We start from the raw sequence: 25,083 nt of genomic DNA, 5'->3' as shown, positions 1-25,083 counted from the left end.
CATTTGGACAAGCTCAGCAGAACTACCACTGAAGACTCAGCTCTGTGGGACAGCTCTTCTATCTGTCCTTTAACCCAACCCTACATATTAAGCTTAACTTAGGGACTAACATCAAGAGCAGTGGCTGTAAATATTCTTTTGATTAAATGAAAGAGTTGATTTATCATGAAGATCACATTTAATTTTCCAGTGAGAACAAAGTAGATAAATAATTTCCACATAGCCTTTGTTTCTGGAGAAAAATGCTGCAATAACTTTGTGATAATTTTTAACTGAAAAACATTAAAATTTGAAATAGCTCTCAGAGGTTATCTCACTTTCTCCAGTGCAGGAATCCTGAAGTAGTCTAGACAGACGGTCATCTCCCTACTGTTTGGATGCTTCTAATGAGGAGCAGCTCACTATTTTAGATCTCCATAGATGACATCATCACTTTATAGGCATTGAAGTTACGGGATGGATGTCTTCCTAACGAGTCATCATGTTTGAGCAAACACATCCTTTTAAAGTGTGTTGGGGAGCTTGTTTCTTTTTTTTTTTTTTTTTTTTATCGATAAGGTTTGATTTCTTTTTTTTTTTTATTTATTTATGACAGTCACAGAGAGAGAGAGAGGCAGAGACACAGGCAGAGGGAGAAGCAGGCTCCATGCACCGGGAGCCCGACGTGGGATTCGATCCCGGGTCTCCAGGATCGCGCCCCGGGCCAAAGACCGGCGCTAAACCACTGCGCCACCCAGGGATCCCTGGGGAGCTTGTTTCTTAAGAGGATCCTGTGATAAAAGCTTTTGAACAAAGTTCGTCATTTGTTGGCCTGCTTTTTTTTTTCTGTATTTTAAATGATGACTTAAAAATACTAATTTGTAGAAGACAAATATTTGGAAGTATCTTATTTCTAAAGACATTTTTGTTCAGGCCAGAAGCAAATTCAGTTAGCAGTGAAAATTGTATGTTCCCTTGGTGACAGTGCCTTACATTAATCTAGGTCAGGGGGAGAAATGGGATCAAGGCCTTTTAAAAGGACTCTCTCATCTTTCTCCCTCACATGGAGCCAGGATTTGTTACTGAGTATTTAAATCTGATTCTCTCTGTAGATTGCTGCTAAAATTGATTCAGTTCCTCACTTGAATAATTCCACACCTCTAGTGGACCCCTCTGTGTATGGATACGGTGTACAGAAACGGCCCTTGGATGATGGAGGTAAGTTGCAGTAAATATCTTTGCCTTTCAGATGGTAGTGAACCTGCCAGTTAAGTTGTTGGAGTTGGTGTCAGCCATTTCCTTAACAGCTCTCCCTAGTGTTTTTCTGAAGAGGAACAGTTGAGGGGACATATGGGGGAAGATTTTCCTCCCGCAGTTCTCCAGCATTTGAGTTCTTATTTGCCTCGATAATACAGGAATGTTTTCAGCTGGGCTCTAAGGTAAAAGTCTCGCTTGGCCTTTTGCGTGTCAGCTTGGAAGTAATTTGACTTATTTGAGGATTTTGTCTGATTTTAGCCCTCCGTTCTTCAAACACCCATGTGGAAATCGAAGTTCCCACTTTTCTCCAAAGAAAAGCTAAGATGTGGTTCATGGCCCTGAGGAAGCTGTGGTCATATCCTGACCTTATAGGGAAGGGGGTGGTGACCTTTCTACAGTCTGCTGAGATTTTCACCACTCCCACTTAGGACACGCTCTCTCTAGAAGCGCCGTCTTTCATTCATTTGTATGTTACTTTGTTGGTTTATGTCTATATTTTAACCCACTTAGAAGTGCCTGTCACCAGCACTCTTGGCAAAGAGTATATCTGTCAGTTGTGTTTGTACAGAGAACTTGGATCTCTGATCACATTTTGTGTCTGTGAAGTATGACTATAAAGGGGAATCTGAAATGTACTAGTTTGTACCTGAATATACATAACAGTGGGTGAGCCAGCATCTTCTGTGCTTCTGGCCATCTGCATGTGGACCCAACCATGTGTGTATGCACATATTTCTACAATATAGTATTAAATGGAAAAAAAATCAAAGTGTATCGCAGTATATACGATGTAATTTCCTTTTCCAAAAAAATGCACATTTTGATGTATGTAGAAAAAAATGTAATGTGACATGACTGGTTTCTCAAGTCTCTAAGAGGATCCTAAAAGGGGAGATCACCATTGTTTTTAAATATGGTCACCTTTTTGGAATAATTGTATGGGTCACAGCATGAAGACTTTAAAGGGACTGCGCTCATTTGGATGTAAAAGTTCTTGTCTACTTAAAGGAACTGTTTATAAACGCACACACACAAAATCTACTGTAGGGCCATTGGAGCTAAGGTGACCTTTTAAACTGCTACTCCAAAATGGTACCCTGTGATCTTTTTATATTTGGCGTTAGTGATTTCTTAGAGGAAATATGACTGATTGCATTATCTGCATTTTTGCCGACATGAAAAACTGTAATGCAGAATGACCTTTTTACCTTTTCAGGGCAATCATGCTTTGGTTCCTCTTATGGAACATCGATATAAAAATAAAACTTAAATTGTCTGGCTCTGAGCACATGCCCCGGTAATGGACAGTCCCTCTGGCCCACTGTTTCCAGAAATCATGATCAATACCTTTCACAACTCCCCGCCCTGCTTGCACCCCCCACATGGTGGGAAGTGTAAAACCTGTGTGCACACAGAACAGGCAACCACTGTGTCCTTTGCATAAAGAGTGCCTAGGAAAAAAAAAAAAGCGCCTAGATATTTGCAAATGGAACTACTGGCACCAGACAGACTTTTTTCTCCCATTAGTCCTCTGTACACCTATTTGAAAGAAATTCATAAAAGTCTCTGAGTTTATCAATAAAGAGACCTCAGGAGCAGGCAGATGTAGCTAGTGAGTCAAGAGTAAGTCCAGAATCTCACTTGGAACTCCTGATCATTATTCTGTTGTGCATTTTCACCTCTGTCTTGAGAACTATAATTGTTTTCCATGGCTGCCTTTGAGGGACTAAGTCTTGAGAATCTGAAAATGAACATGGTTTCTCTATTTCTTCCTTCTAAATATGAAGCCTAGTTACAGTAGGGAAGAACTTAGAAAGAACCTTTCTGTCTGGGGCCAGCTCTCCATCTTACACAACAGACTGTGCATAAAGAACGAGAAGCTTCCCTCAGGCTTTTTACATTAAATGTGACAGTGTGGTAGCCAATCCTCTTCAGTTGAGCACCTTCCCAACAACAGAATTATGCAAGTTGTTTTTCTCCAAGTTGGTCTCTGCCTGTGCCATGGGAGATGTGCCACCAGAGATGTGCTGTTGAGTTCAGAGAGAACTCTAGGTGATGGATCAAGTCCGGGGCAGGCGGAGGTTGTCTTCTGCCAGGGGTAATAAGGTCACTGGGCCAGTCCTCTTCTCTTGGATAAATAAATATGTGAATAAATAGGTCCTGTCAAGGGCAGTGATGTTCATGGTTACCTGACAGCTCCCTGGGGGTCACAGTCCTGCTGTCTGTGAGATGAGAGTTTGGAAAAGCAGAAACAAACAACAGGCAGGAATTCCTGCACTTTTTTCTGAGCAATAAAGATTTCTAAAGGCTTTGCAGTTTCTGTTTGGTTTGGCTTGGGTTTTTTGACAGAAGTTCATCGGATCGCTTTCTTAGCAACATGAACTTTCTGACTTCCCTGGGAAACCAGGTTCTTTAACTTCTTGAGGGTTAAATCTCAGTCCTCTAGAACTTTTGGAGGTGTTAGTCTGTTTAAAAGTGCCTCAACTCATAACTCAACCAGAGACAACCCTCAGAAGCCTCCAGGTGTCTGCAGGACATGGAGATTTGCAAACCAGTATCTGACTAGGAGGACAAAAACAAGTAAAATAAGGGAAAAGATTTGTTGCTCTTGTAGGAAGGGACCGGGTCAGTTGTGACCTGGGCAGTTTTGAACTGTCACACTGCCAGTTCGTGAGCCCGCTTGGAGCCCAGCAAGAAGGAGTCCAAGCCTGGCTTCCCTTGCCGCCTTGGTGCCCTGACCTGGGACGAGCCATCCCTCCACTGTCCTCTGCTTCAGGTCAGGTCATTGGAACTATTAGATCTTCAGGCTTGGCATGCACACTTCATAACAGCCCCTGAGGTGCACCCTGCTGATTTAGGAATCTTCCTGCTGGTCTCAGTGTGGAAGACAGCTTTTCCATCTGCTACTCTCTTTCTGCTATGGCTGAGGCCTCTCACTGAAGCCAGTCTGACCAGTTCCATTCCTCTGTTCTAAGACCTGTGGCAGCTTCCGGCAATGGGGTGGGGGTGGGGGGTGGTGTCCAGCCCTTCCTAACCTGCCCTACTCTGCAATCCCCCACCCCTGCCCTCGTTCTGCACTCTGCAGCAGCCTGGTCATCTGTTTCTTCTCTTTGCTCTTCCCGAAACCCATCCCACCTCCCAGCTCTTTACTGGCTAAGTCTTGTTTGGTCCTTAGGTCTCAGAATTGATGGGACATCTCCCGAGAACCTGTCCTCATATTCCTCTTTTGACTTTCTTCAGTGCCTTGCCAGTTGCTGCCTAGTGTCTTCTTTTGCCCCCTGTTCTTTCTCCCTCCACCTTTTCACATACCCACCTGACCAGAGAGTAAATAGATCATGTTCTTCTCTGAACTTCTGGAGCAGTTCATCTGTCCCCTTCCCAGGGCACATACCTGCTTTATTCTGCAGATATCAGGGTATGTCATGTGCATCTCTTGTGAGATTCTACAGGCTGCAGTCCTGGAGACAGGCGCTTTCTTTTTTTTCTACCTCCCTTATTCGGTAGATTAATAAATGCTTAATGCTCAAGTTCTTTCTCTTCATGGCTTATGATTAGCATTTAGAAAATTTTGTGAAAGGTAAGATCCAAATCAAAGAGAGTAGTATCTGCTAAGGGGTTTAGCCGTGCAGATTTAACGTGAATTGGGGGTTAAAGGCCCATATGGTAAATTCTTTTAGACTTTAGCCCATATGGGCTCTGTTCCACTAACTCAGCTCTGCCATCAGAGTTTGAAAGCAGCCAGAGACAACAGAAGCACGAGAGCGTGGCCATGCAGCTGGCTCTCAGGCCCTCCGTGTCTTTGGGGCATATGTACTACTGTCATAGATAGTAGTGCCCTTTCTAATGTTATCTTGATGGCATTCTTGGCGGGTGAAGGCAGGATTCTTGAGTGTGCTTCTCATATGAACCACTTACAGGAAGATTGGGACAGAGTATTGCTGTGGCCCTAGCCAAGTTCTGTTCCAGCACGTGTGGCCCAGGACAAAGAGAAGGAGAAAACAAGAATGAGGAGGGAAGATTTTTTTACATCCACATTTTGCAAGAGAGAAGAGGCCTGAAAGGTGCTGGTGCTGGGTAGTGGGGAGGGCCAGGGTTCTTGCTGCTGGGCAGCAGGGGTGTGTGGACCACTGCTGCCGGGCCCAGAGTCTCTGCTTTGAGAAGAGAGACTGAATCCTACACATTCTGGTACTGTCCCTGAAGCAGGAGGATGATGGAGGCTTCAGGGATGAGGAAGTAAAGACAGAACCTTAGTCCCTGAGGCCTTGGGGGACAGGACAGGGTGGGGACATAGGGTGATCAGGAGTATTGTCCAGCAGTAGCCTTCAAGCAGGAGGAGTAAAGAACCCAAGGTGGCGGGGGTGGGGGCTCCAAGAGCCCTGTCTCAGCTCTTCTATTTGTGTGCCCCCTCGTCCCTAAAATGGATCTTTCTGAGAATTGGATCTGCGCTGGAGACACTTTTCCCTTCTGTACATGTCCCTTGCCACATTTTCTCTTGGTTACGGTGGCACATCACCATTCTCTGATACCACAAGAGGCAGGAGTCCAGAATTCTGGATGGGGAATCCCAAGACAACAAAGCATGGGAGTTTCAGTAAGAAATATTGAAGGGGACAGGATCTGATGTTGATTTTTATTCAGGAAGCAACTCATCACAGAGACTCACGTGATCCACTCCTCCCCTTCTATCCATCTATCCATTCATTTTAGGATTGGAATTTAGAAGTGTATGTAGTCATGTTGGGTGCATGTTAACATGTATATGTGAGTTAGAAAAAGGAAATGAGATTTTTTTTGCCCCTGGCAAAGTGTGATCTGACAGGTTTAATAATTGGCTTAGCCAACTAGATAGGACATACGGTAGGTAGACATTACCCACAGAAATGAATGAGCTAAATTTGCAGCATCGGTGTTAAAACAGAGATCCAGCTGAAGCTCCTGTACAATACCTGTTGTGTTCTTTGTACCTGTTAATCTAGGGAAAACTTTGAGATGTCACATTAAAAGGCTATTTTTAGTTTTTCGAAATCCTTTTAGGAAATGGGTGACCCAGAGTGGCTCTCTACCCAGGCTGGCTGTGAGACCCACGCAAGGAGCTTTTAAAAACACATCTGCTGGTACAGCCGCTCTAGAAAACTGACAAAACTAAGTAGGTACTCGCCCTTCAGCCCACAGTTAATACCTGTTTATTTTCAAGAAGCAAAAACCTGTCCACAGATCTCTGTAGCAGCTTTATTCGTAATAGATCCAAACTGGAAACCACCCAGATGTGCTTCAGCAGGTGAATGACTAGCAAAATGGTATATCCATACAGTGGAACACTCCTCAGCAACAAAAGGAATAAACTATCCTTACATGCAACAATCTGGATGAATCTGCAGGTAATTCAGCTGAGTGAAAAAAGCCGATATCCAAAGGTTATATATCTTTGTGTGATCCCATTCATTTCACATTTTTGGAATGGAGAATAGTGATTGCCAGGGTTTAGAGCTGGAACTGGGAGGGAGGCCCCTGTATAGAATAAGAAAAGATCACTGGAAGGAACCCAGAAGCCTGAATTCCTTTTCATGTGAATAAGGAAACCGATGTCTGGAGAAGTGGTTTGACCAAGGCTGATGCCTGGGAAGTGGCAGAAGGAAGACCTGAACTGGAGTCTGTGTCTCATGTGCCATGATAGTGCATGTTTAAAAATGTGGGCTCTGGGGTACTGGGGCAGCTCCGTCGGTTAAGCGTCCAACTCTTGGTTTCAGCTCAGGTCGTGATCTTAAGGTTGTAAGATTGAGCCCCATGTTGGGTTTTGTGCTCAGTACAGTCTGCTTGAGATTCTCTCCCTCTGACCCCCTCCCCTCTAGTGCACACGTGTAAACACACACGCACTCTCTAAAAGTAAATAAATCTAAAAAAAAAAAAAAAAAAAGACGTGGGCTACAAAGTGGTAGAGTAGGTTTCAAATCCAAGCTTGGCCATTTGTTAGCTGTGTGACTTTGGTCAAGTTGCTTAACCTCCTTGAGTCTCTGTTTCCTTCCCTGTAAAATAGAGCTAATACCAGCTTCGTGAGGTTATCCTAAGAATTAGAACAAGTTATGATTTTCAAACTTGTAAAACACTACTCACAAGATTTCCATCAGAACTAGTTAGTACACACACATTAAAACACATGTATAGCTGAAACAAAAGCTTTATGGAATATATACCCTTACTCTATATGACACACTCTGTTTTTGATTTCAGTTTTTAATAAGCTGGTCATGATCCCCAAAATCGATTTTATGACCTCTGGCTTAAATCAGAATAAGGCCTAGTGCTACAAACATGTACCGTAGACTTGTTCTTTCTCTTCATGTCACTCCAGTGACAGGCTGTGGATAGGCACTCAGACCCGGGTTGGGGTCCTCACAGAGTCCCCACAGCCCTAGAGACTATGTTAAGTTCCTGCTCCTCTACAGCTTCCTCCTGCCCCCACCCTGACACTGTACTTCTTAAGGACCAAGATAGCCTTGCACCCTGTGTTACCCCAAGACTGGCACAGTGCCCAGACCAGAGAGGCATGGCCTGAGTGCCTTCATGGGGACCCAGGCACTCTCCTGAGCCCTTCACCTTCCTGGTTTGTAGAGCGGGCCTGGCGATAAAGCACCCGCTTTATCTTGGGGCTCTGTGGGCCTGAGTGGGCTAAGCAAGCAAGTCAACTGGAAGAGCACTGCTCCCCAAAGCCTGTGAACCTGCAAGGAGGGTACCATCATTGAGAAGAGCTTGCATTTACTCTCGCTTTTTGAAAAATGATTATTTGCAAAATTAGTGAAGGATTACTTGCCTAGGGACTTCGGCTGAACTCAGCAGGTCAGTATTTTGTGGCCCTGGGTGCAGAGCTGCTGCCTTAGAACACTGGAAGCCTTTGTACTGTCCTTGGAAGGAAAGCTTTTTTATTTTTATTTTTTTAAATTTATTTATTTTTTTAATTTATTTATATATGATAGTCACAGAGAGAGAGAGAGAGAGGCAAAGACACAGGCAGAGGGAGAAGCAGGCTCCATGCACCGGGAGCCCGACGTGGGATTCGATCCCAGGTCTCCAGGATCGCGCCCTGGGCCAAAGGCAGGCGCCAAACCGCTGCGCCACCCAGGGATCCCGGAAGGAAAGCTTTTTTAAAAATGCTTTGAAAAAAGACAAATCCCTGCAGCTGGCTGTAGGTATTACTGACCATAACCAGGGCTTGAAAAGGCATTGGTCGGAGTCAGAGGAGTGGGGGAGCCAGGGACGGGTGCAGGATTGTTTCCGAAATCTGCAGAGGTTTGGTTTATTAACTTGTTTGGTCAGTTGTCTAAAACGTGCTAATGTTTTGTCTTCTGGCCGACCCACTCACCTGCCCCTGGTCTGCTTGTCCTGTGCACCATGCCAATGTGTGCTGTCTGCACACCTGTAAGAAGGACGGGTGCTTTTGTTCCTTAGGCTTTTTTGAGGGGGGAATGGGGGTTAACTATTAAAATTGATGCATATTATAAAGTTGGGTATGTTCCCCAGTGACATTTTGTAGCATTTCTTTACAGGAAAAAAAGGAAAACATTTTTCTCCTCACTAGTGGGGGAAAATGTGTCCAGTGCCTTATCTTTTTTCCCCGAAGATCATTATTGAAATTGGCAGACTATTCCTCTTTAGAAAAAATGTCTCATATTACAGCATGAATCTTTTCTATGGGAAGCTCATTTTCCCCTAGCCCAGACAGCTTTCCATTATGTGGTGCACCAGGTAAACGAGAGCCACACCTGTGTGCTTGTGTCTGTGTGTGTGCACATGTGCTGGAATGGAGCTGGGGTGAACTTCTGAGGGGAGACGAAGTATTGTGGGCCAGCATGCACCATTAACGGGAAATAGGACTGATTGTATGCAGCATTTTGCCTTTTTTTACAGTAAAATGACTGTAGTTACCATGGAATTGAACTTGATAGGTTCCCACGTGCCTCCCCTGTTGGACCCCCTCTTCCTTGTGAAGACAGGAGGCTCCATGTTCATGGGGCGGATGTTATCCGTCTGCTGTGTGAATTCCCAGTGCCCCCAATCTAACTACTGGTTTTCACTCTAGGCATCAAATGGGGCCATTTCTGCAGGGACTGAAACTTTAATAAATAGCGCATTTCAGCCTGCAGCTGCAGCATCACCATGGAGGAAAGAGGAGGCGTGCCCTTCCTCAGAGTCCACCAACTCCAAGTTGAGTCTGGGTGGGAATTTGATTTCCTTCTTTGGTGTCGTGTGACTCTTTGCAGGATGATGGTATGTGTTCCTCTGCTTGCCATCTTCCTGAGCTTGTCCCCTTATCGAGGCAGTGGGTTGGACCCTGTGTGCTGCACCTGTGACCCGCCCCTTCCCTGCAAAAAGGAATTGCTTTGTTTTGTGTAACCAGCACAAAATTGCAAATGCCTTTTGACCAAGAGCCTTTTGAATGTTCTCCTGAATCCCATCAAGTTCTTTATGGTAGCGTTGCTCTTTACCCTATTTCTATGGCTTTTCTGGCCAGATTGCTGAAGATCATCAGCCCTTTTGACATCTCTTACCAAACAGCACAGCATGCCAGGAGCCAAGGTCCAACTGTGTTGCCCTGTTTGGGAACCAGGCACCTGTGTTCTTGGCCTTTCGAGGCATTTCAGTCTTTAGTCTGTGTTCGGTGTATTCTCCATCCCTGAGAGGAATGCTGACAGTGAGCAGGGAGACTGAGCTAGACCCTTGAGTAGGAACAGCTGACCAAACTCAAGGGTACTCTTCTATGGACATCTTTCTTCAGCCTTTCTTCATACCCACTGCCTTAGAGGGCAGACAGTCCTCTCAGGCAACATCCAGGGGCTATGTGTGTGCCGAGGACTCCTTGTCCAAGGCTGGAATTGAACGGTCTTTACATGGGATGGGAATCATGAGCACCCCTACCCCAAGTGAGAGCATCTGTCACATTCATACTTGAAATGCAAGAAGAAAAGCTGAAGATTCAATAAAAAAACAATTCTCTTATCCCTGAGATAAGCAGATTAATGGTATATAATGTCAATATTTTGGCTGCAAACCATTATCTTGCTATTGATCCAGAAGAAATATGGTACTGACTCCACAGCCTTGTTTACTTTTTTGCTCACATTGTTTCTTTACACTCTTTTAAAATATCATGATCTGGTTTCTTTTCCTTTGTCATCTTAGGACCCGTTCCTGTCCAGTCAGAAGGACAGGGTTAAGTTCAGGCCGAAAGAAGAGCAGTTGAGAGTCCTAGATTTCAGATGTCAGGCCATTCCACTCTTTGTTCTGAAGCTGATGTGCTTGACCCTTCCTCACTGATCTCCTGTCTGTCCTCCTTACGACTTGCCCCAGAGACACGTTTGTGAATGCTCTTGATAACACATTGCAAGATCCATTTGGTTCTTTGGAATATGTTTAGGATTTATACTTTTATTGTCCGCTGACTGTGTTTCCTGGGCTCATTTTCCAAAAGAGAAACACCACAGAATTCTTTTTGCTGATGGCTGATGAGGGAGATGCTCATCAATAGCTGAAAGGGGAGAAACTGGAACAAAAAGCGTAGCTAAAGTGGTTTTGTGGGAATGTGATTACAGAGTTGGTTTTCATAATAAGAGGCTGTTTGGCACTGTTGTCTCTGTGAAATGGGCTTGAAAGGCACTTGCTCATTCTTAGCATCCACTGCGTACAGACTGCTGTGGTGGGTCAACAAAGAGGCCCAAGGAAGGAAGATGCCAGATCCTCTCCTTGAGATGTTTATATTCTTGGGAGGGCAGGGAGAATTGGGGGGGGGGGCAGGTAGATGCCCCGTGGTCGGCAGGAACCATATGTGCATGTTCTTAGTGACCACAGCTGCCATGGAGCAGTCCTTAACAATGCTCCCAGGCTAGGAGGTTAAACCTTCTCATTTGTTTGAGAAAGAGGGAACCCTTACTATCTTTACATTGAGTCTGGATCCAGAGCAGGAGGGAGGTGGGAAGGGAGAGGGATTTAGGCAGGCGGGGATTTTCTCCCAGGCCTCTCAGCATGTGGACACGCAGATCAATTTCTTATCCTGCGTTCAGCTGGACACTGGGTTAGAGACTGTGTTGATCAAGACATCCCCTCCTGTTTCATATCATGTAACGCATTCATTGCAGCCACTGAGCCTAAATTACTGTTTGCTTTCTTTCTGCCTTTCTCTCCCCCGTCTCCCCCCCACCCCAGCCTGAAATGGTAAGAACTCGTGTAAGGATGGAGTTAGTTTATCCGTGCTAATGCTTTGATTTTTCTTTTCTCTTTCTCTTTGCCACAGTAGGTAACCAGTTAGGGGCCTTGGTACATCAAAGGTAAGCAGTGGGTTATGTTTTATTATTTATTGATCATTTCTAATTGTTTATTGATCCACCATCTGTACTAGAGTGTTAGAAAGTCAGAGGTTGAGAGTGTGAAAAACCAGGGGCAAGATTTCTTTAAGACTCAAGTTTTTTTATAGTCCTTTTCAAGACAGCATAAGTTCGAAGGATAAACGAACAGGAGGTATTAAAAATCAGCCATTAAAAAAAAAATCAGCCATTATTGTATATAAAGTTAGACCTCTAGAATATGGAGCTTCTTTTTTTCTGCCCACATACATCTAATTTAAAGAGAGAAATTTTCCATTCTGAGTTGATTTGATGGCTTTCCCAGTGTTTTATGAACCCTTAACATCTTCATTTGAGCAAAGGCATCCCCAAGAAGTGTAGGTCGTTGGGCTTTCACAAGATAAAGCTTGTGATCCTCAAGGAGTTGTGGGCTTGAGAAGGCCACCCCATGCACTTGAGGAGGGACTTGCCAGAGAACCTTGGATAAGTGCCCAGTTGCTTCCCTGCCTCAGTTTACCGTTGTAGCTTTCCCTTAAATATTGAGGATTTAGAGAGATACAGAGAACTCTGGGCTTTAAAAAGACCAATCTATAAGATAGGATGTTTGTGGTCACAATTTTATCCTTTAAAAAGAGTAAAATATACAGCAAACTGCCATAGTTTCTCTTTGCTCAGGGATGAAATTTTATGTTGTGCATCTGCTACTGTAACATATTATCCTTAATCTTTACCAGCAATGATACAATTATATCCTCTTGTTTTCTACCTGAATGTTTGGGAGTTTCTAGAAATCATCAGACCTTAGTTAACCAAAAGATTTAACCTGGCTTTTGTTGTGTTATTGATTTGCTTTCTTTTTTTAATAAATTAGGATAATTTAAATGACATTGCTGTTAGTATCAAACATAATTTTCCTGTAAAAAACGTAATTAGGATTTTACTTTCCAAGATGTTCATACTTTGTGCATTCAGGTTTCAGCCTCATAGTTAGAATGGAGCTTTGTCTTCCAGGGGGCCCAGAGCAGTCATCTCCATACTTTTCTTCCTCAATGAGTGTCTGCTACCTGCCATCCCTGAGGGCTGAGGAACTGCCTGAGTTTTGTGACAATTTGTATTGTGATAGCATTGAACCTCCTCTGATAAATTCCCCCGTAATACTTGCTGAGGATAGTGCTACACACAGGAGCCGCAGTCTTGTGGCTACATGCATGGGAGTGCCCTCACCCTTCCCCATGGCCAGGAAACACTCCCCACAGGGACCCTAAGCTTCTGTACGGATGTGCTGGGCTTGTTGAGGCTTAGCGTTTTTGTCCACAGTATTACTGATTTAGGAAGTTAGAAGAACTGCCTGATTTCCGGCTGAACTCAAATACCCCAAGAGGTAGAGAGGATTCCTGCCCGTGTACAAACTGGAGGAGGTAAATTCCTTAGAGAAGAGACAGTCTGCTCTCATCAAATTGATACAATGGCAAGCACTATTTATACTACAGCCATTTCTTTTAAGTGCCACGCTTTCCCTAAAAACATGCACTTGATTCGATCCTTTCCATGATGGGTAAAAATCCAGCCGAGTGAGAGATGTTTAAAACACTTAACCTTTTTTTTTTTCCCTTTTTAAACTACTTGCATTTAGCTTCTTCCTAAGGTACATGTTTAAATGTAATTGCTTTCTGGGGTGTTGGGCAAATTGGATATTGTCCACAATACACTATATGGCAAATTTAAAGGTTTGTTTGAAAGAACCAGTACAGTAGTTTTTTAAAAAAAAAAATCCCAACACGTAGTGAACGGGATAGCACTTAACAGAAGTACCTTGCAGAGTGAGCGAGATAATTATTCTGTCCTGGTCAACACTGATTAGGCCTCTGCTGGATACTGGTTCCATTTGGAGCATCTCCTCCAAAACAACATAAATTAGAAAGAGGCCAGAAAGCAATAAAAATTGGGAAACAAGGGATGTTGAAGAGAAGTTGAATATCTATCTAGCAAGGAGACCGGAGGAAAAGTCTAAACTAACTTCTCAAGCCCCAAAGAGTCTTTTAAGCCTTAACCGATATCGAGAAGAAAAGGTAGTTGTTAGTAGAATTGATGGTTTAATGAAAAATCGGAAGTTTCTTCCTCTGACATGAGAGAGGAGGTGTGGATCTTCTTGAGAAGTGATTAACCAAAGGGTCCATTAGATGATGCTCTTTTTTTTTTTTTTTAAGATTTTATTTATTTATTCATGAGAGACACAGAGAGAGAGGCAGAGACCCGGGCAGAGGGAGAAGCAGGCTCTATGCAGGGAGGCCAGTGTGGGACTCCAGGACCACACCCTGGGCCAAAGGCAGGCACTAAACTGCTCCAGGGATCCCGGATGATGCTCTTTCTTGAGGGCTATGGACTTGCTGGCCAAACTAGCATGATTCATTTTAAAGTCCCTCTCTCTTCCAGTATTGCCAGTGTGGGGAATTTGGGGAACCTGAAGTGGCTGTGTGAAATTCTTTATATGTTTTTCCAAAATGTTCTTTGTTTTTAGGGCAGTAATAACAGAAGAATTCAAAGTGCCTGATAAAATGGTTGGATTTAGTAAGTATACACATTATCTACTTTACCTTCATTAATCTGTCAGTGTGACCGTCACAATGGTAGAATGCTTTGCACCCTGTATCCCCCAGAGTCCCAAAGGACTGCAGGTCTCTCACTAGGCTGAGAGAGACCCGTGTCCCCCTGCCCCCAACCTCTCTCCTCCCTTCAGCTGCAGTACCTTGTACCTATCTGCCATGTTTCACATATGATTTCCGTGGCTCACGGAGGCCATCCTGATTTGCAGTGCCGCAAGCCAAGTGTAAATGTTTGCTGAATTAATTAAGTCATTCATGCATGGTTAAATATGGAACAGAGGCACGTTCTGACCTTGTTCAATTTGTTTCAGTTATCGGCAGGGGAGGTGAGCAGATTTCACGGATTCAAGCAGAATCTGGTTGCAAAATTCAGATTGCTTCAGGTAAGGCTTCCTTTTTCATAGATCTCAGTTTGGTAGAAATCAGTATTTTGCCAAGTTTTCCAGATTTATTACCTTTGCTTGTTGCTTAGAAGTGTAAGAGCTTGGGTAAGTATATGCGATTGCTGTTTTCCTTGCATTTTTAGAGCTGGACTCCCAGATGAGAACCAGAAAAACCAGGGCAAAAGCAGGCCCAGAGACGAGGCTGCCCGTCTGGCCTCTTGAGGCCCTCCACAGTTCTACAGCTCCGTGTAGCCCGTGCTAGACACCTGCTGCTCTAGGACCTTTTATTTTTGCACCAGAATGTTATGTCAGACAGCGGGTCCTGAAGGAGTGCTGTGGCTTTGGGGTCACTCCTGGGAACGGCTCACTGGCTCCCCTGGATTAGACCGTCCCCTCCCGTTGTGGAAAGAGGCCAGCTGGGGTCTGGCTAAATGAGTGCACGTGAAACACAGTTCAGGACCTTTCCCAGCTGGGTCCATTTGACCATGGGTTATGGAGAGAAACAGTTTAAGGAAAAGAAGTGTTCTCATATTATTAATAGTTCTGACAACTGATTTGAGTTTGGTCTCTTTCCATAGTGGAAAAGGGGGCGTGGAAGACTGTTAACTAGAGAAGTGTTTGTCTGTTTAAAAGATACACGTCACAGTGTCTCGAAGGCAGTAACTGCTCTTAGTTCTTTTTTTTTTTCTTTCTTTTTTGAGTTAAGAATTTCAAAGGGCACTTTTTTTAGGAACAAAGTAAGCGTCGTGTGGTGTTGGAAAGCAAGCTTCTCCTCCTCTCTTGCCAAATGGTCCGGAAGTAGTTCCACATAGATGTCACTGTTCTCTTGGGAGATTCGTGCCATAGCTGGTAATAGCCCTGACGTGCATCGGCTGTTAAATTGCTCACTGGTGTGCAAACAGGTGATCTTAACCTACTCTGCAGGTGGAGAAACTGAGGAAGAGCGGGTGATGCGACTCAGGCACTTTTTAGCACACAAATGGGTCAGAGAAATGAAGCTGAGATTGCTAATTAGGACCCGCTGGGAAAGCTCCGCTGCATCCTGCCCACCTCCCCTGCAGAATTTGTTTCTACTTTGAGAATCTAGGGTGGAGCTACCAGCTGACTGTTCTCTCCACAAGTGGAAGCAAACTGTCTTTTTCTGGGGCTTGGGCTTCTGTGGGGCCGGTGTAGGAACCAGCCCAGAGAGACAATCTGTACACAGAGGCACAGGTACACGGTTGCCTGATGCCCACCAACACACCTCATCTTCTTGATTCTTCTTATAGAGAGTTCTGGGATTCCAGAGAGGCCCTGTGTACTTACCGGAACCCCAGAAAGTATTGAGTAAGTTTATTTTATTTACTTTTTCCTTTCACTCTTCTTCCTCCCTCCCCAAATGGGGAGACATGGAAGGGCAAAACTGTTACCGAACACTGCGGATCTGTGCTGCAACTTGGCCACGAAAGCACATGCTTCTGTGGAGAAGGATCTGGGAGGTTGCCACACCAGGGGAGTTTTCTGTTACTTAAAACACATAAGGTATCTCCTTTTTCTCAAACCCTACAGAATTTCTGGTAGCTGTTATAACATCCACTCCATACACCAGGGTCTTAAAGAGTGTGCGTTCACCCCGCCTAATTGCTCTAAGCCCCTTATTTCTTCCTTTGTAATATCTCCTTTACCTGAGCAGGTCTGTATTTGTGAGCCTGTCACTTGGTGAACCATTGAGAATCCTGGTACCAGGTCTTTTGCCTGAGACTGATCCCACTGCCTTACTGCTATTTGAGAACCAAATGAATTGACTCTTGGTGGCCATCACTCCTCTTAGAGGGCTGTCTGGACTGGTCAGAGTATGTTTTGACTCTGGGTGCCCTGGCAAGCACTTTACAACTAGCATTTGCTTTCCCGCTCTGGGGCCCCTGTGCTTAGAGGCTTGTGTCAGATGCAGGCCTCATCAGTCCACGAGCCTCCTGGGGGACAGGGATGTACTAACTTAGCATCTGCTCACTCTCCTCTTTCAATCTATCGAGTAGCGTTGCATTTGGGGACAGGATAGCTAAGATTATTTCTGGCTCAAAGATAGGGATGTTTTACTGTTTGCGTTTCTCCGAGAGTCCACATGAGTTTAAATTCTCTTGTTCTGCCGTAACATTGCAAGCAGTGAACCAGAATAAATATCGCTGGTAGGTGTGCATTATAGGGCAAGCGGGAGGATTTTGCTGGAGTCAAGGCATTTTTCTTCCAACACAGGTTAATTTAGTACACAAGCAAAATATTAAGCTGCTGGTGTCGCTGAGAAGACTGGCCAGGCCAATTCTGTATACAGAGAGGCTCAAGACTACAAAAGGCAACATCTGTTTTCTCCCTTTCTTTTCTTTCCTCTACTCTTCTAACCATTCCTGCTTCCTCTTCTACCCAGGCAGTCGGGGCAACAGGATTGTAACTTTAGGAGGAAACCGTTTCATTTTCTTCGAGTATACTGTACAGCCAGCCTGTATAGTAGCTGAATGCTACCCTATCGGAGGAACCAAAAAATAGATTGCACATGGTGATTTAAAGAATAAATACTAAAAAAATAATAATAATAGAAAAATAAAGAATAAATCCTGCAAAAAAAAAAAAAAAAAAAACAGAAAAACCAGCCACGGGAGCTTCTGGTGCTGAAAAGGAGTGATATGACCCCAACAGGCAGCCTCGGCTGGTCAGGCCATGCTGTGTCAACACTGCCGTTTCCCTCCCCTTCCTCGGGTCCACTGGCACCAGACAGCATCACAGGGGAAAGCAGGGGCCTGAAAATCCAAGTGGACAGGCACAAAGCAGACGTCTGTGGCCCTGTGACTGCACTGGGGCTGTGCTGCCTCTTCTTCTCACCCCTTCAGACCACACTGGCGATCAGCCATAGCCTGAGCTGGAAGGTCATCTCAGAAGTTGTAGAGCAGGTTGGCTGGGGGAAGAAACTTGGAATCTGGGAATTCAGATGGTGACTACTAACCCTCACTTACTTTCTTCCTATCTCTCTCGTTGCTCTCTCCTGCCCATATTTAACCAGTGTCTCTTGAGTATCTCCTCTGTGTGAAGCGTTATGTTGGACTGGGGACCAGAGAGAGGTGCAGAGGAGGGATCAAAGGCGGTCTCCGCCACCTTAGCAGCTGAAGGTCCTGATAGGAGACGAAACGTGTTGGTGATGGAAATGTGAGACACCGTCATGAGCAAAGGGCAGGCCGGAGAGGGCTGTGTTGGAATGTTGGTGTGTGGTGCATGTCACTTTTAAATTCCAGCCTGGTATCGTGGCGGATGGCAGAGACCTCCCGGGTTGTAGGGGCAGGAGCTGGAGCTGGATGGAGGGCTGCCTTGACTCCTTCATGGTCTTCCCCCGATGCTGTTGTCCTTCCTTCTCCAGGCACCTAGCACATTCATGTAATGCTCTTTCTCTTGTGGTTCTTTCCCTCCCAAAGACAAGCCAAACGGCTCCTGGGGCAGATTGTGGACCGCTGTCGGAATGGACCTGGCTTTCACAACGACATAGACGGCAATAGCACAATCCAGGAAATTCTTATCCCTGCGTCTAAAGTGGGTTTGGTCATCGGCAAAGGAGGGGAGACGATCAAGCAGCTGCAGGTATGTGAGCCCTTATCAGAGTGGTGCTCCAGGAGGGCTTCTGGGACTGGGGGTTAGGGCTAGTCATAACCCAAACTCCCCATTGCTAGACTGGCTATACACCTCTCGGTGCAGAGCTCCCCTGCCACCCTCTGCTCACGTCAGCGCACAGATCCTCCATTCGACAGATACTTTATGAACAGTTACTGTGGCCAGGCCTGAGTCCAGGTATGATGCCAAGTGGTACTGCCCACTGGGGTGGTCACACTCTGTTAGGCTTGTTTTTACCATCAGACAACAACATCTTGGATGAAAGAACTGCATCCAGAGCTGGAGCTTTTAGCCAGCCATACACCCTCTCCCTAGCTGCCTGACCTTAAATATGTTTGTATATTTCTCCAGGGCTCAGAGTCCTTGTCTGTAAAGGTTAGGGAAATGCTCGCCTCGCTCTTGTAATGAAGCTGAAATAATACTCGTGATTTTATATTTACTTAAGATCCTTAGAACAGAGCCTGTTACTGAGTAAATGCTCCATGAACATTAGCTGCTCCTATTCCAGAACCCCTCATGTGAGACACAGGAAGCCAGAAATGTGTCAGAATTGAACACCCCCAGAAGGGCAGCCCATGTAGCTCAGCAGTTTAGCTCCGCCTTCAGTCCAGGGTGTGACCCCAGAGTCCCGGGATCGAGTCCCACGTTGGGCTCCCTGCATGGGGCCTGCTTCTCCCTCTGCCTATGTCTCTGCCTCTCTCTCTCTCTCTCTGTCTCTGTCTCTATGAATAAACAAATCTAAAAAAAAAAAGATAAAAAAAAAAAAAAGAACACCCCCAGGAAGTTCCAGGGCACATCCTGTAATCCGATGCCTGTTGGCCTAGCCAAACATCGTGACAGTCATAGTAAGAGAAGGGGTACAGATATGCTTCCATGAGTTTGGATTAGTTTTGCTGCCAAATGAGTTATGAGCAAACTTATTTCCAAACTTCTGGGCTTTTGAAGTTGCAAATCAGGGGTCGTGGGCTGCCTAGCGTGCGCTCTCACGCGCCAGCACTTGGCCTGGCGGGCACTCTAATGTGGGCTCTAGGGTCCTGGAAGCTAGAATCCACCTTTTGCTCCCCCATGCCCCAGCTCTGAGACCTTGGGCAGCTTGCTCTCAGGGCCTGCCCCATCAGTGAAATAGGGCAGCAGGAGCCTTTCCTTCTCAGAGCTGTGCATGGGCCCTAACTAGATGATGTTAGTCCCTGATATGTCATAAAAATAGTTCATTGGATTGAGATATTCTGGGGACCAGGAGAAAAGGAGGCTTTGGGGAAATGGTTTTCCATATCACACTTGGCAGCTGTCTAGCATGAACGGTACACTGGTGTTCTCAAAGGGCAGTACCTTGTGGTAGGTGGGACGTGCCTGATGGGGGATGGGGCCCAGCCCCATGCTTCTTGCACCATGCTGCGTTCTCGTTCATGGTGGTGAGGGCTGTACTGCTGGTGTGCTTCCCCCACAGGAGCGGACAGGTGTGAAAATGGTCATGATCCAGGATGGCCCACTGCCTACGGGAGCAGACAAGCCTCTCCGCATCACTGGAGACCCGTTCAAAGTACAGGTAGGAAAGAAGTCACGAATGGGGCAGGTCCTGGGTGTGGGGCTATCACCTGGGAGGAATGTGTCGAGCTTGTATGTTATTTAAGAAGTTATCTGGGGATCCCTGGGTGGCGCAGTGGTTTAGCGCCTGCCTTTGGCCCAGGGCGCGATCCTGGAGACCCAGGATCGAGTCCCACGTCGGGCTCCCGGTGCATGGAGCCTGCTTCTCCCTCTGCCTGTGTCTCTGCCTCTCTCTCTCTCTCTCTCGCTGTGTGCCTATCACAAATAAATGAATGAATGAATGAATGAATGAATGAATGAATGAATGAATGAATAAATAAATAAATAAATAAATAATGTGTGTATGTATGTTATCAAACTAGATGGTTTTATTTAAGGTGAACTGTTGTCCAAGCTAAGCGTGATGATAGGATATGAGGTCGGCCTGTCTCCTTCAGAGCCACTAGCCACAAGTGGCCATTTAAATTAATTCAAATTAAATGAGAATGGAGTTTCTTGTTTACACTGGCCATATTTTGAGAGCCTAAGATAGCCACATGAGGATGGCAGCTCTGGTCATGGACAGTGCACATATGGAACATTCCCATAAATGAAGATGATTTTGTTGCACTGATAAGATGCAGTTTTCCATCTGTTAGCCTTTGGGTACCTCGGCTGCTGGGTCTCTCTGGCTCTTACTTGCTTGTTCTCTCTTGGTCCTATTTTGCAAGACTTCCTGCTTAGGTGGGAGATGAGCACCCCACCCGTATATAAGCAAGCGCCCTGTGCCCTGAGCTCCCAGCCACAGAGTATAGCCCATTTCTGAAAGCAGTAAAGGGCTTAGGTTTAGACCATCTGGGGCAGTTCCACCCTCTGACTCTCACTGCCAGCAGGAATGTGAGTGGGCTGTGGGTGTGGGAATGTGTCTGTTCTCTTGAAATACGAATGTTCTTTTCCTGCCCACTGCAGCATACTGTGCCTTTGCTGCATTTAGAGGACTTCCAGGGTGGCATACCTTGGTGAGCTAGGCTGTCAGCAACAGCTGTTTCTCCACAGGAGTTCTGGGGCTTTGAGCCAGTGGAGGTTACCAGTTTCCTGCAAAATATTTCCCCCATTCTTCCCCTCCCACGATGATACTTTATTTACACATATATGTATTTGTGCATGTGTTTATGTAGGTATATATGTATGTTTATTGTAATTAACATGATATTATGGCAGTCTCGGGGTACAACAGAATGATTCAGCACATTGCAAAATTATATCCATCACGACTTGGCTCACCATAGTGTGATCATCCATCACTGTGCAGTTATTAAAGTATTAGTGATCATGTCCCCTGTACTGTACTTCTCAACTCTGGGACTTACTACTTTTATAAATGCAAGTTTATACCTCTTAATCCCCTTCTCCTATTTATTTCCTCCAATTCTTTCTTTTTTAATATTTATTTATTAAAAGAGAGAGAGCATGAGCAGAGCAGAGGGAGAAGCAGACTCCCCACTGAGCAAGGAGCTTAATGTGGCGGTCAATCCCAGAACCCTGAGATCATGACCTGAGCCAATGGCAGACACTTCACTAACTGAGCCTAGGCACCCCTGTTTTCCCCAATTCCTTTTTTTAAGTATTTTTTTAATTTTAATTTTAATTTTTTTTAAGATTTTATTTATTCATGAAAAACACAGAGAGAGAGAGAAAGAGAGGCAGAGACACAGGCAGAGGGAGAAGCAGGCTCTATGCTGGGAGCCCGATGCGGGATTCAATCCCGGGACTCCAGGATCGCGCCCCGAGCCAAAGGCAGGCGCTAAACCGCTGAGCCACCCAGGGATCCCCTAATTTTTTTTTTAATTCAGTTTGCCAACCTACAGTATAATTTCCCCAGTTTTTAATGTTCTTGTTCAGCATAACTCAATTTGCTGTTATCGGGAGTTCTTCCAGTCCAGGTACATAGGTAAAAATCCTGGTTTTAGGGACACCTGGGTGGCTCAGCAGTTAAGCATCTGCTTTTGGCTCCAGGCGTGATCCTGGGGTCCCAGGATCAAGTCTCACATCATGGTTAAGAATCATGATTTTAAAGCAGAATTGAGGGCCAGTGATTCAGACGGCCTCAGGCCTTGGACTCCAGGCAGTGGTGCAGCACCTCACTCCCCTCCAGCAGGCCAGGGTCCCCCAGTTGCCTTGCCCCTCCAAAGCATCTCACCTTCCTTTTTTTTTTTTTTTTCCAAAAGATTTTTTTAATTTATTTATGAGAGAGGCAGAGATACAGGCCGAGAGAGAAGCAGGCTCCATGCAGGGAGCCCCATGTGGGACTCGATCCCAGGTCTCCAGGATCACGCCCTGGGCTGAAGGGAGGCGTCAAACCGCTGAGCCACCCAGGGATCCCACATCTCACCTTTCTAAATGTGTGCACATTGACTCCCTGCTTGCCTTCTCTGGTGGAACCGTCTGTTCTTTTATGAAAGGCTTATTTTCTTGACATTCCATGCATTTGCAGGAAAATCACAACAAAATATTTTTAGTTTTTTTGTTTTAATTTTAAAAGTATGTGTATTCTACATTTTTTATTTGGGAAAAGCCGTTTCCTGTGTTTAGGATAAATGGTTGTGTGTTTGTTTTCTCTCCCTAGGATAAATGGTTGTGTGTGTGTTTTCTCTCCCCAACTTTTTATTATAAAAATCTTTAGACATACAGACAAGTTGAAAAGATGAACAGTGAACATGTACTTGTGTAGCCTCGTCCTACCTGTCATTTTGCCACATTCGTGTGTTTGTGTGTTTTATTTATTTACTTATTTCTGCTTTACCATTTGTGAGTAAGTGACAGATATCATGACCGTCTGCCCGCAGATCCTGCAGCATGTATCTCCCAAGAACTGGTTTCTATAATCAGGCCTAGGAAAATGATAGCAAGTCTCATAACATGATCTTATAGTCCCATGCTCGCAGTTTCTCCAAATGTCTGAAGACTTTAATTCCTATTTGTTTGTTTTTATTTGGCTGGTTTTTCCAGAACCAGGATGCAATCTGGGTTCCCAGACTTGAGTTGTTATGTATGGCTGATGTCCAGTGCAGGTTCCTTGAGGCTGGGACTGGTGTGGGCAAGATGGACTGACTTAAAGTGCTTTGGGGTGGGGGGGGGCAGAGGACACTGAGTGTGCCTCCAAGAGCATCAGGCCTGGGAGGTAGTCTTGCCAGGTGGTAATTAGAGTATTTGATCTCTGGGTGTTGGAGGATAGATTCAGGCCCCCTAGGCTGGCCTTTTCCCTTCACCTCCCTGGAGCTCCTCTGCAATGGGTTGCCTTGTGATGTCTTTTACGTGGAACTTGCCTACAGAGCTCTCAGAAAGAAACAGTGTGCCAAAATGCCTCAGGGCCATAGTAATCAATCTCTGACAAATGTGCTGATCCAACTGTGGCTTAAAGGAAGGCAGGCCCTTGTCTGTGTGGATGTCTTGGGCAATGTGAAGAACACATCACCTAAGATTGGTCTATGTGACCCACCCTAGCAGCCTCCTCCTGTCCCATGTTGTGATACAAGAAGTTGAGCTCTCCCACAGCTGAGCACCTTCTGAGTCTTTAAGCCTGACTTAATGGGGTCTGATCTTGAAATTTCACCTGGTGTCATGTCTTTTCTTAGGATTTTATTTTCCATAATGCCTTTCCTCTGTGTTTACACAGCAAGCAAGAGAAATGGTATTAGAGATCATTCGAGAGAAAGATCAAGCTGACTTCCGAGGTGTCCGAGGTGACTTCAGTGCCCGCGTGGGAGGAGGCAGCATAGAGGTATGCTTGTCCTACAGGTTAGTTTCCAGGCAAACGGGCTGCACTTTTAGATTGTAGGCCACACTTTGGTTAGCTCTTTAACCTTGAGTGAGTGAGTGAGCTTTGATCTCTTCGAAGCCTGGGTGGGTGTGAGGAAGGACCGAGAGAGTCAACCATAGGGGAGGGGAGCCAGGTGCATGCATTTCAAGGAACGGGGCCATCTTCCTGGTTGTGAGGTTTTGCCTCAGCACTTTCCTGCTGCCCAGGTGAAGACTAGAGGCCAGATTTTCTCAGTGCTCTGTGTTGTGATGGTGTCAGACCTGGAAGGCCGACTTATTGATGAGGTGGAATGGAATGAAAAGCTTTCCTTTATTTTTTTAAATGTTTTTAAAGATTTATGAGAGAGAGGGACAGAAGGAGAGTGCAGGGGCAGGGAGGGGAAGAGAGAGAGCATCTCAAGCATGCTCACTGCTGAGTGCAGACCCCAATGCAGGGCTTGAACTCACAACCCTGAGACCATGACCTGAGCCAAAACCAAGAGTCAGGTGCTTATTTGACTGAGCCACCCCAGGCTCCCCAAAAAGCATTCTTTTACAATGAAGTTTTGAGATACGCTGCACCATGGATAGAGCTTGCAAACATTATGCTTAGTAAAGTAAGCCAGATACAGAGAGACAAATACTGTGTGAGTCCATTCATGTGAGGCGCCCAGAATGGGCAAGTTCCCACGGGTAGAATGTAGAGCAGAGGTGACCAGCACTGATGGAAGGAGACTGTTTAATGGATACATAGTTTTAGGGAGTGATGAAAAGGTTTTGGAAGTACAGAGACTGTTGATGGTTACACAACGTTGCGTGTATATTTAATGCCACTGAACTGTATACTAAGTAATGGTTAAAATGATAAAGGTTATGTGTTCTTATATTTTATCACGATAAAAGAATGAAGGGGAGACATTTTCAAGGACCAGTGTACATGATATATTTATGCTTATTTCATAGAATTGGGAAGATAGGTTTGCCATCTTTAACCTTTTATCTATAAGGTTTATTCTTCATTTTTATAACTAATGTGATGAAATCTCAGATGCATTAAGCTAACTTAATAGGCAAGAGTGTAATCATCAATCACGATATTTTTCCTAAGAGGGGAAAAATATGCTGTATCATATCATTTCTAGGAAGGCACTGCAATCAAAATCAAGTTGTTTGTTCTTTGGGTCTTTTTTTTTTTTTTTTTTTTAATGTATCCTTTAAGAAATAACAGATTTGCAGACAGCTCTGATAGATTTTGTTTCCCTGTGCTCAGGTGTCTGTGCCAAGGTTTGCTGTTGGGATTGTAATAGGAAGAAATGGGGAAATGATCAAAAAGATTCAGAATGATGCCGGGGTGAGGATTCAGTTCAAGCCAGGTTGGTTTTGATGATTCTCAAAAATCCTTAGTGCTATGAAGAATTATAAAGTACTTAACAAGACAGGAACTCTATAATTAGCTCATGTGTGTTCCCTCCCTCCCTCTTTCCTCCCCACTCCTCCCTCCCATACTATTACCAAATTATCAATCTAGCTTTCTCCTCTGGGCCCTCATAGCATTTCCAGCTTTTAATTTTGTCAAGG

General features: G+C 45.0%; 1 protein-coding gene across 3 annotated transcripts in view; it reads left to right on the top strand.

Annotated features, from left to right (window-relative positions):
• The window catches only part of FUBP3 (far upstream element binding protein 3), a 53,388-nt gene that overhangs the window by 13,020 nt on the left and 15,285 nt on the right, over positions 1-25,083 (top strand). For all 3 annotated transcript variants that reach the window (XM_055315313.1, XM_055315310.1, XM_055315319.1), the window contains 9 exons: positions 1,092-1,197; positions 11,519-11,552; positions 14,086-14,135; positions 14,482-14,553; positions 15,822-15,879; positions 17,991-18,153; positions 19,631-19,729; positions 23,384-23,488; positions 24,776-24,878. In XM_055315313.1, the coding sequence (XP_055171288.1) occupies positions 1,092-1,197; positions 11,519-11,552; positions 14,086-14,135; positions 14,482-14,553; positions 15,822-15,879; positions 17,991-18,153; positions 19,631-19,729; positions 23,384-23,488; positions 24,776-24,878 (790 nt within the window). The remainder of the gene's footprint in view (positions 1-1,091; positions 1,198-11,518; positions 11,553-14,085; positions 14,136-14,481; positions 14,554-15,821; positions 15,880-17,990; positions 18,154-19,630; positions 19,730-23,383; positions 23,489-24,775; positions 24,879-25,083) is intronic.

Source organism: Nyctereutes procyonoides, unplaced genomic scaffold, assembly GCF_905146905.1.
Source record: "Nyctereutes procyonoides isolate TBG_1078 unplaced genomic scaffold, NYPRO_anot_genome, whole genome shotgun sequence".
NCBI lineage: Eukaryota > Metazoa > Chordata > Mammalia > Carnivora > Canidae > Nyctereutes > Nyctereutes procyonoides.
The sequence above is the reverse complement of the archived record's forward strand: the minus strand, read 5'-3'. Positions and strand labels throughout refer to the sequence as shown.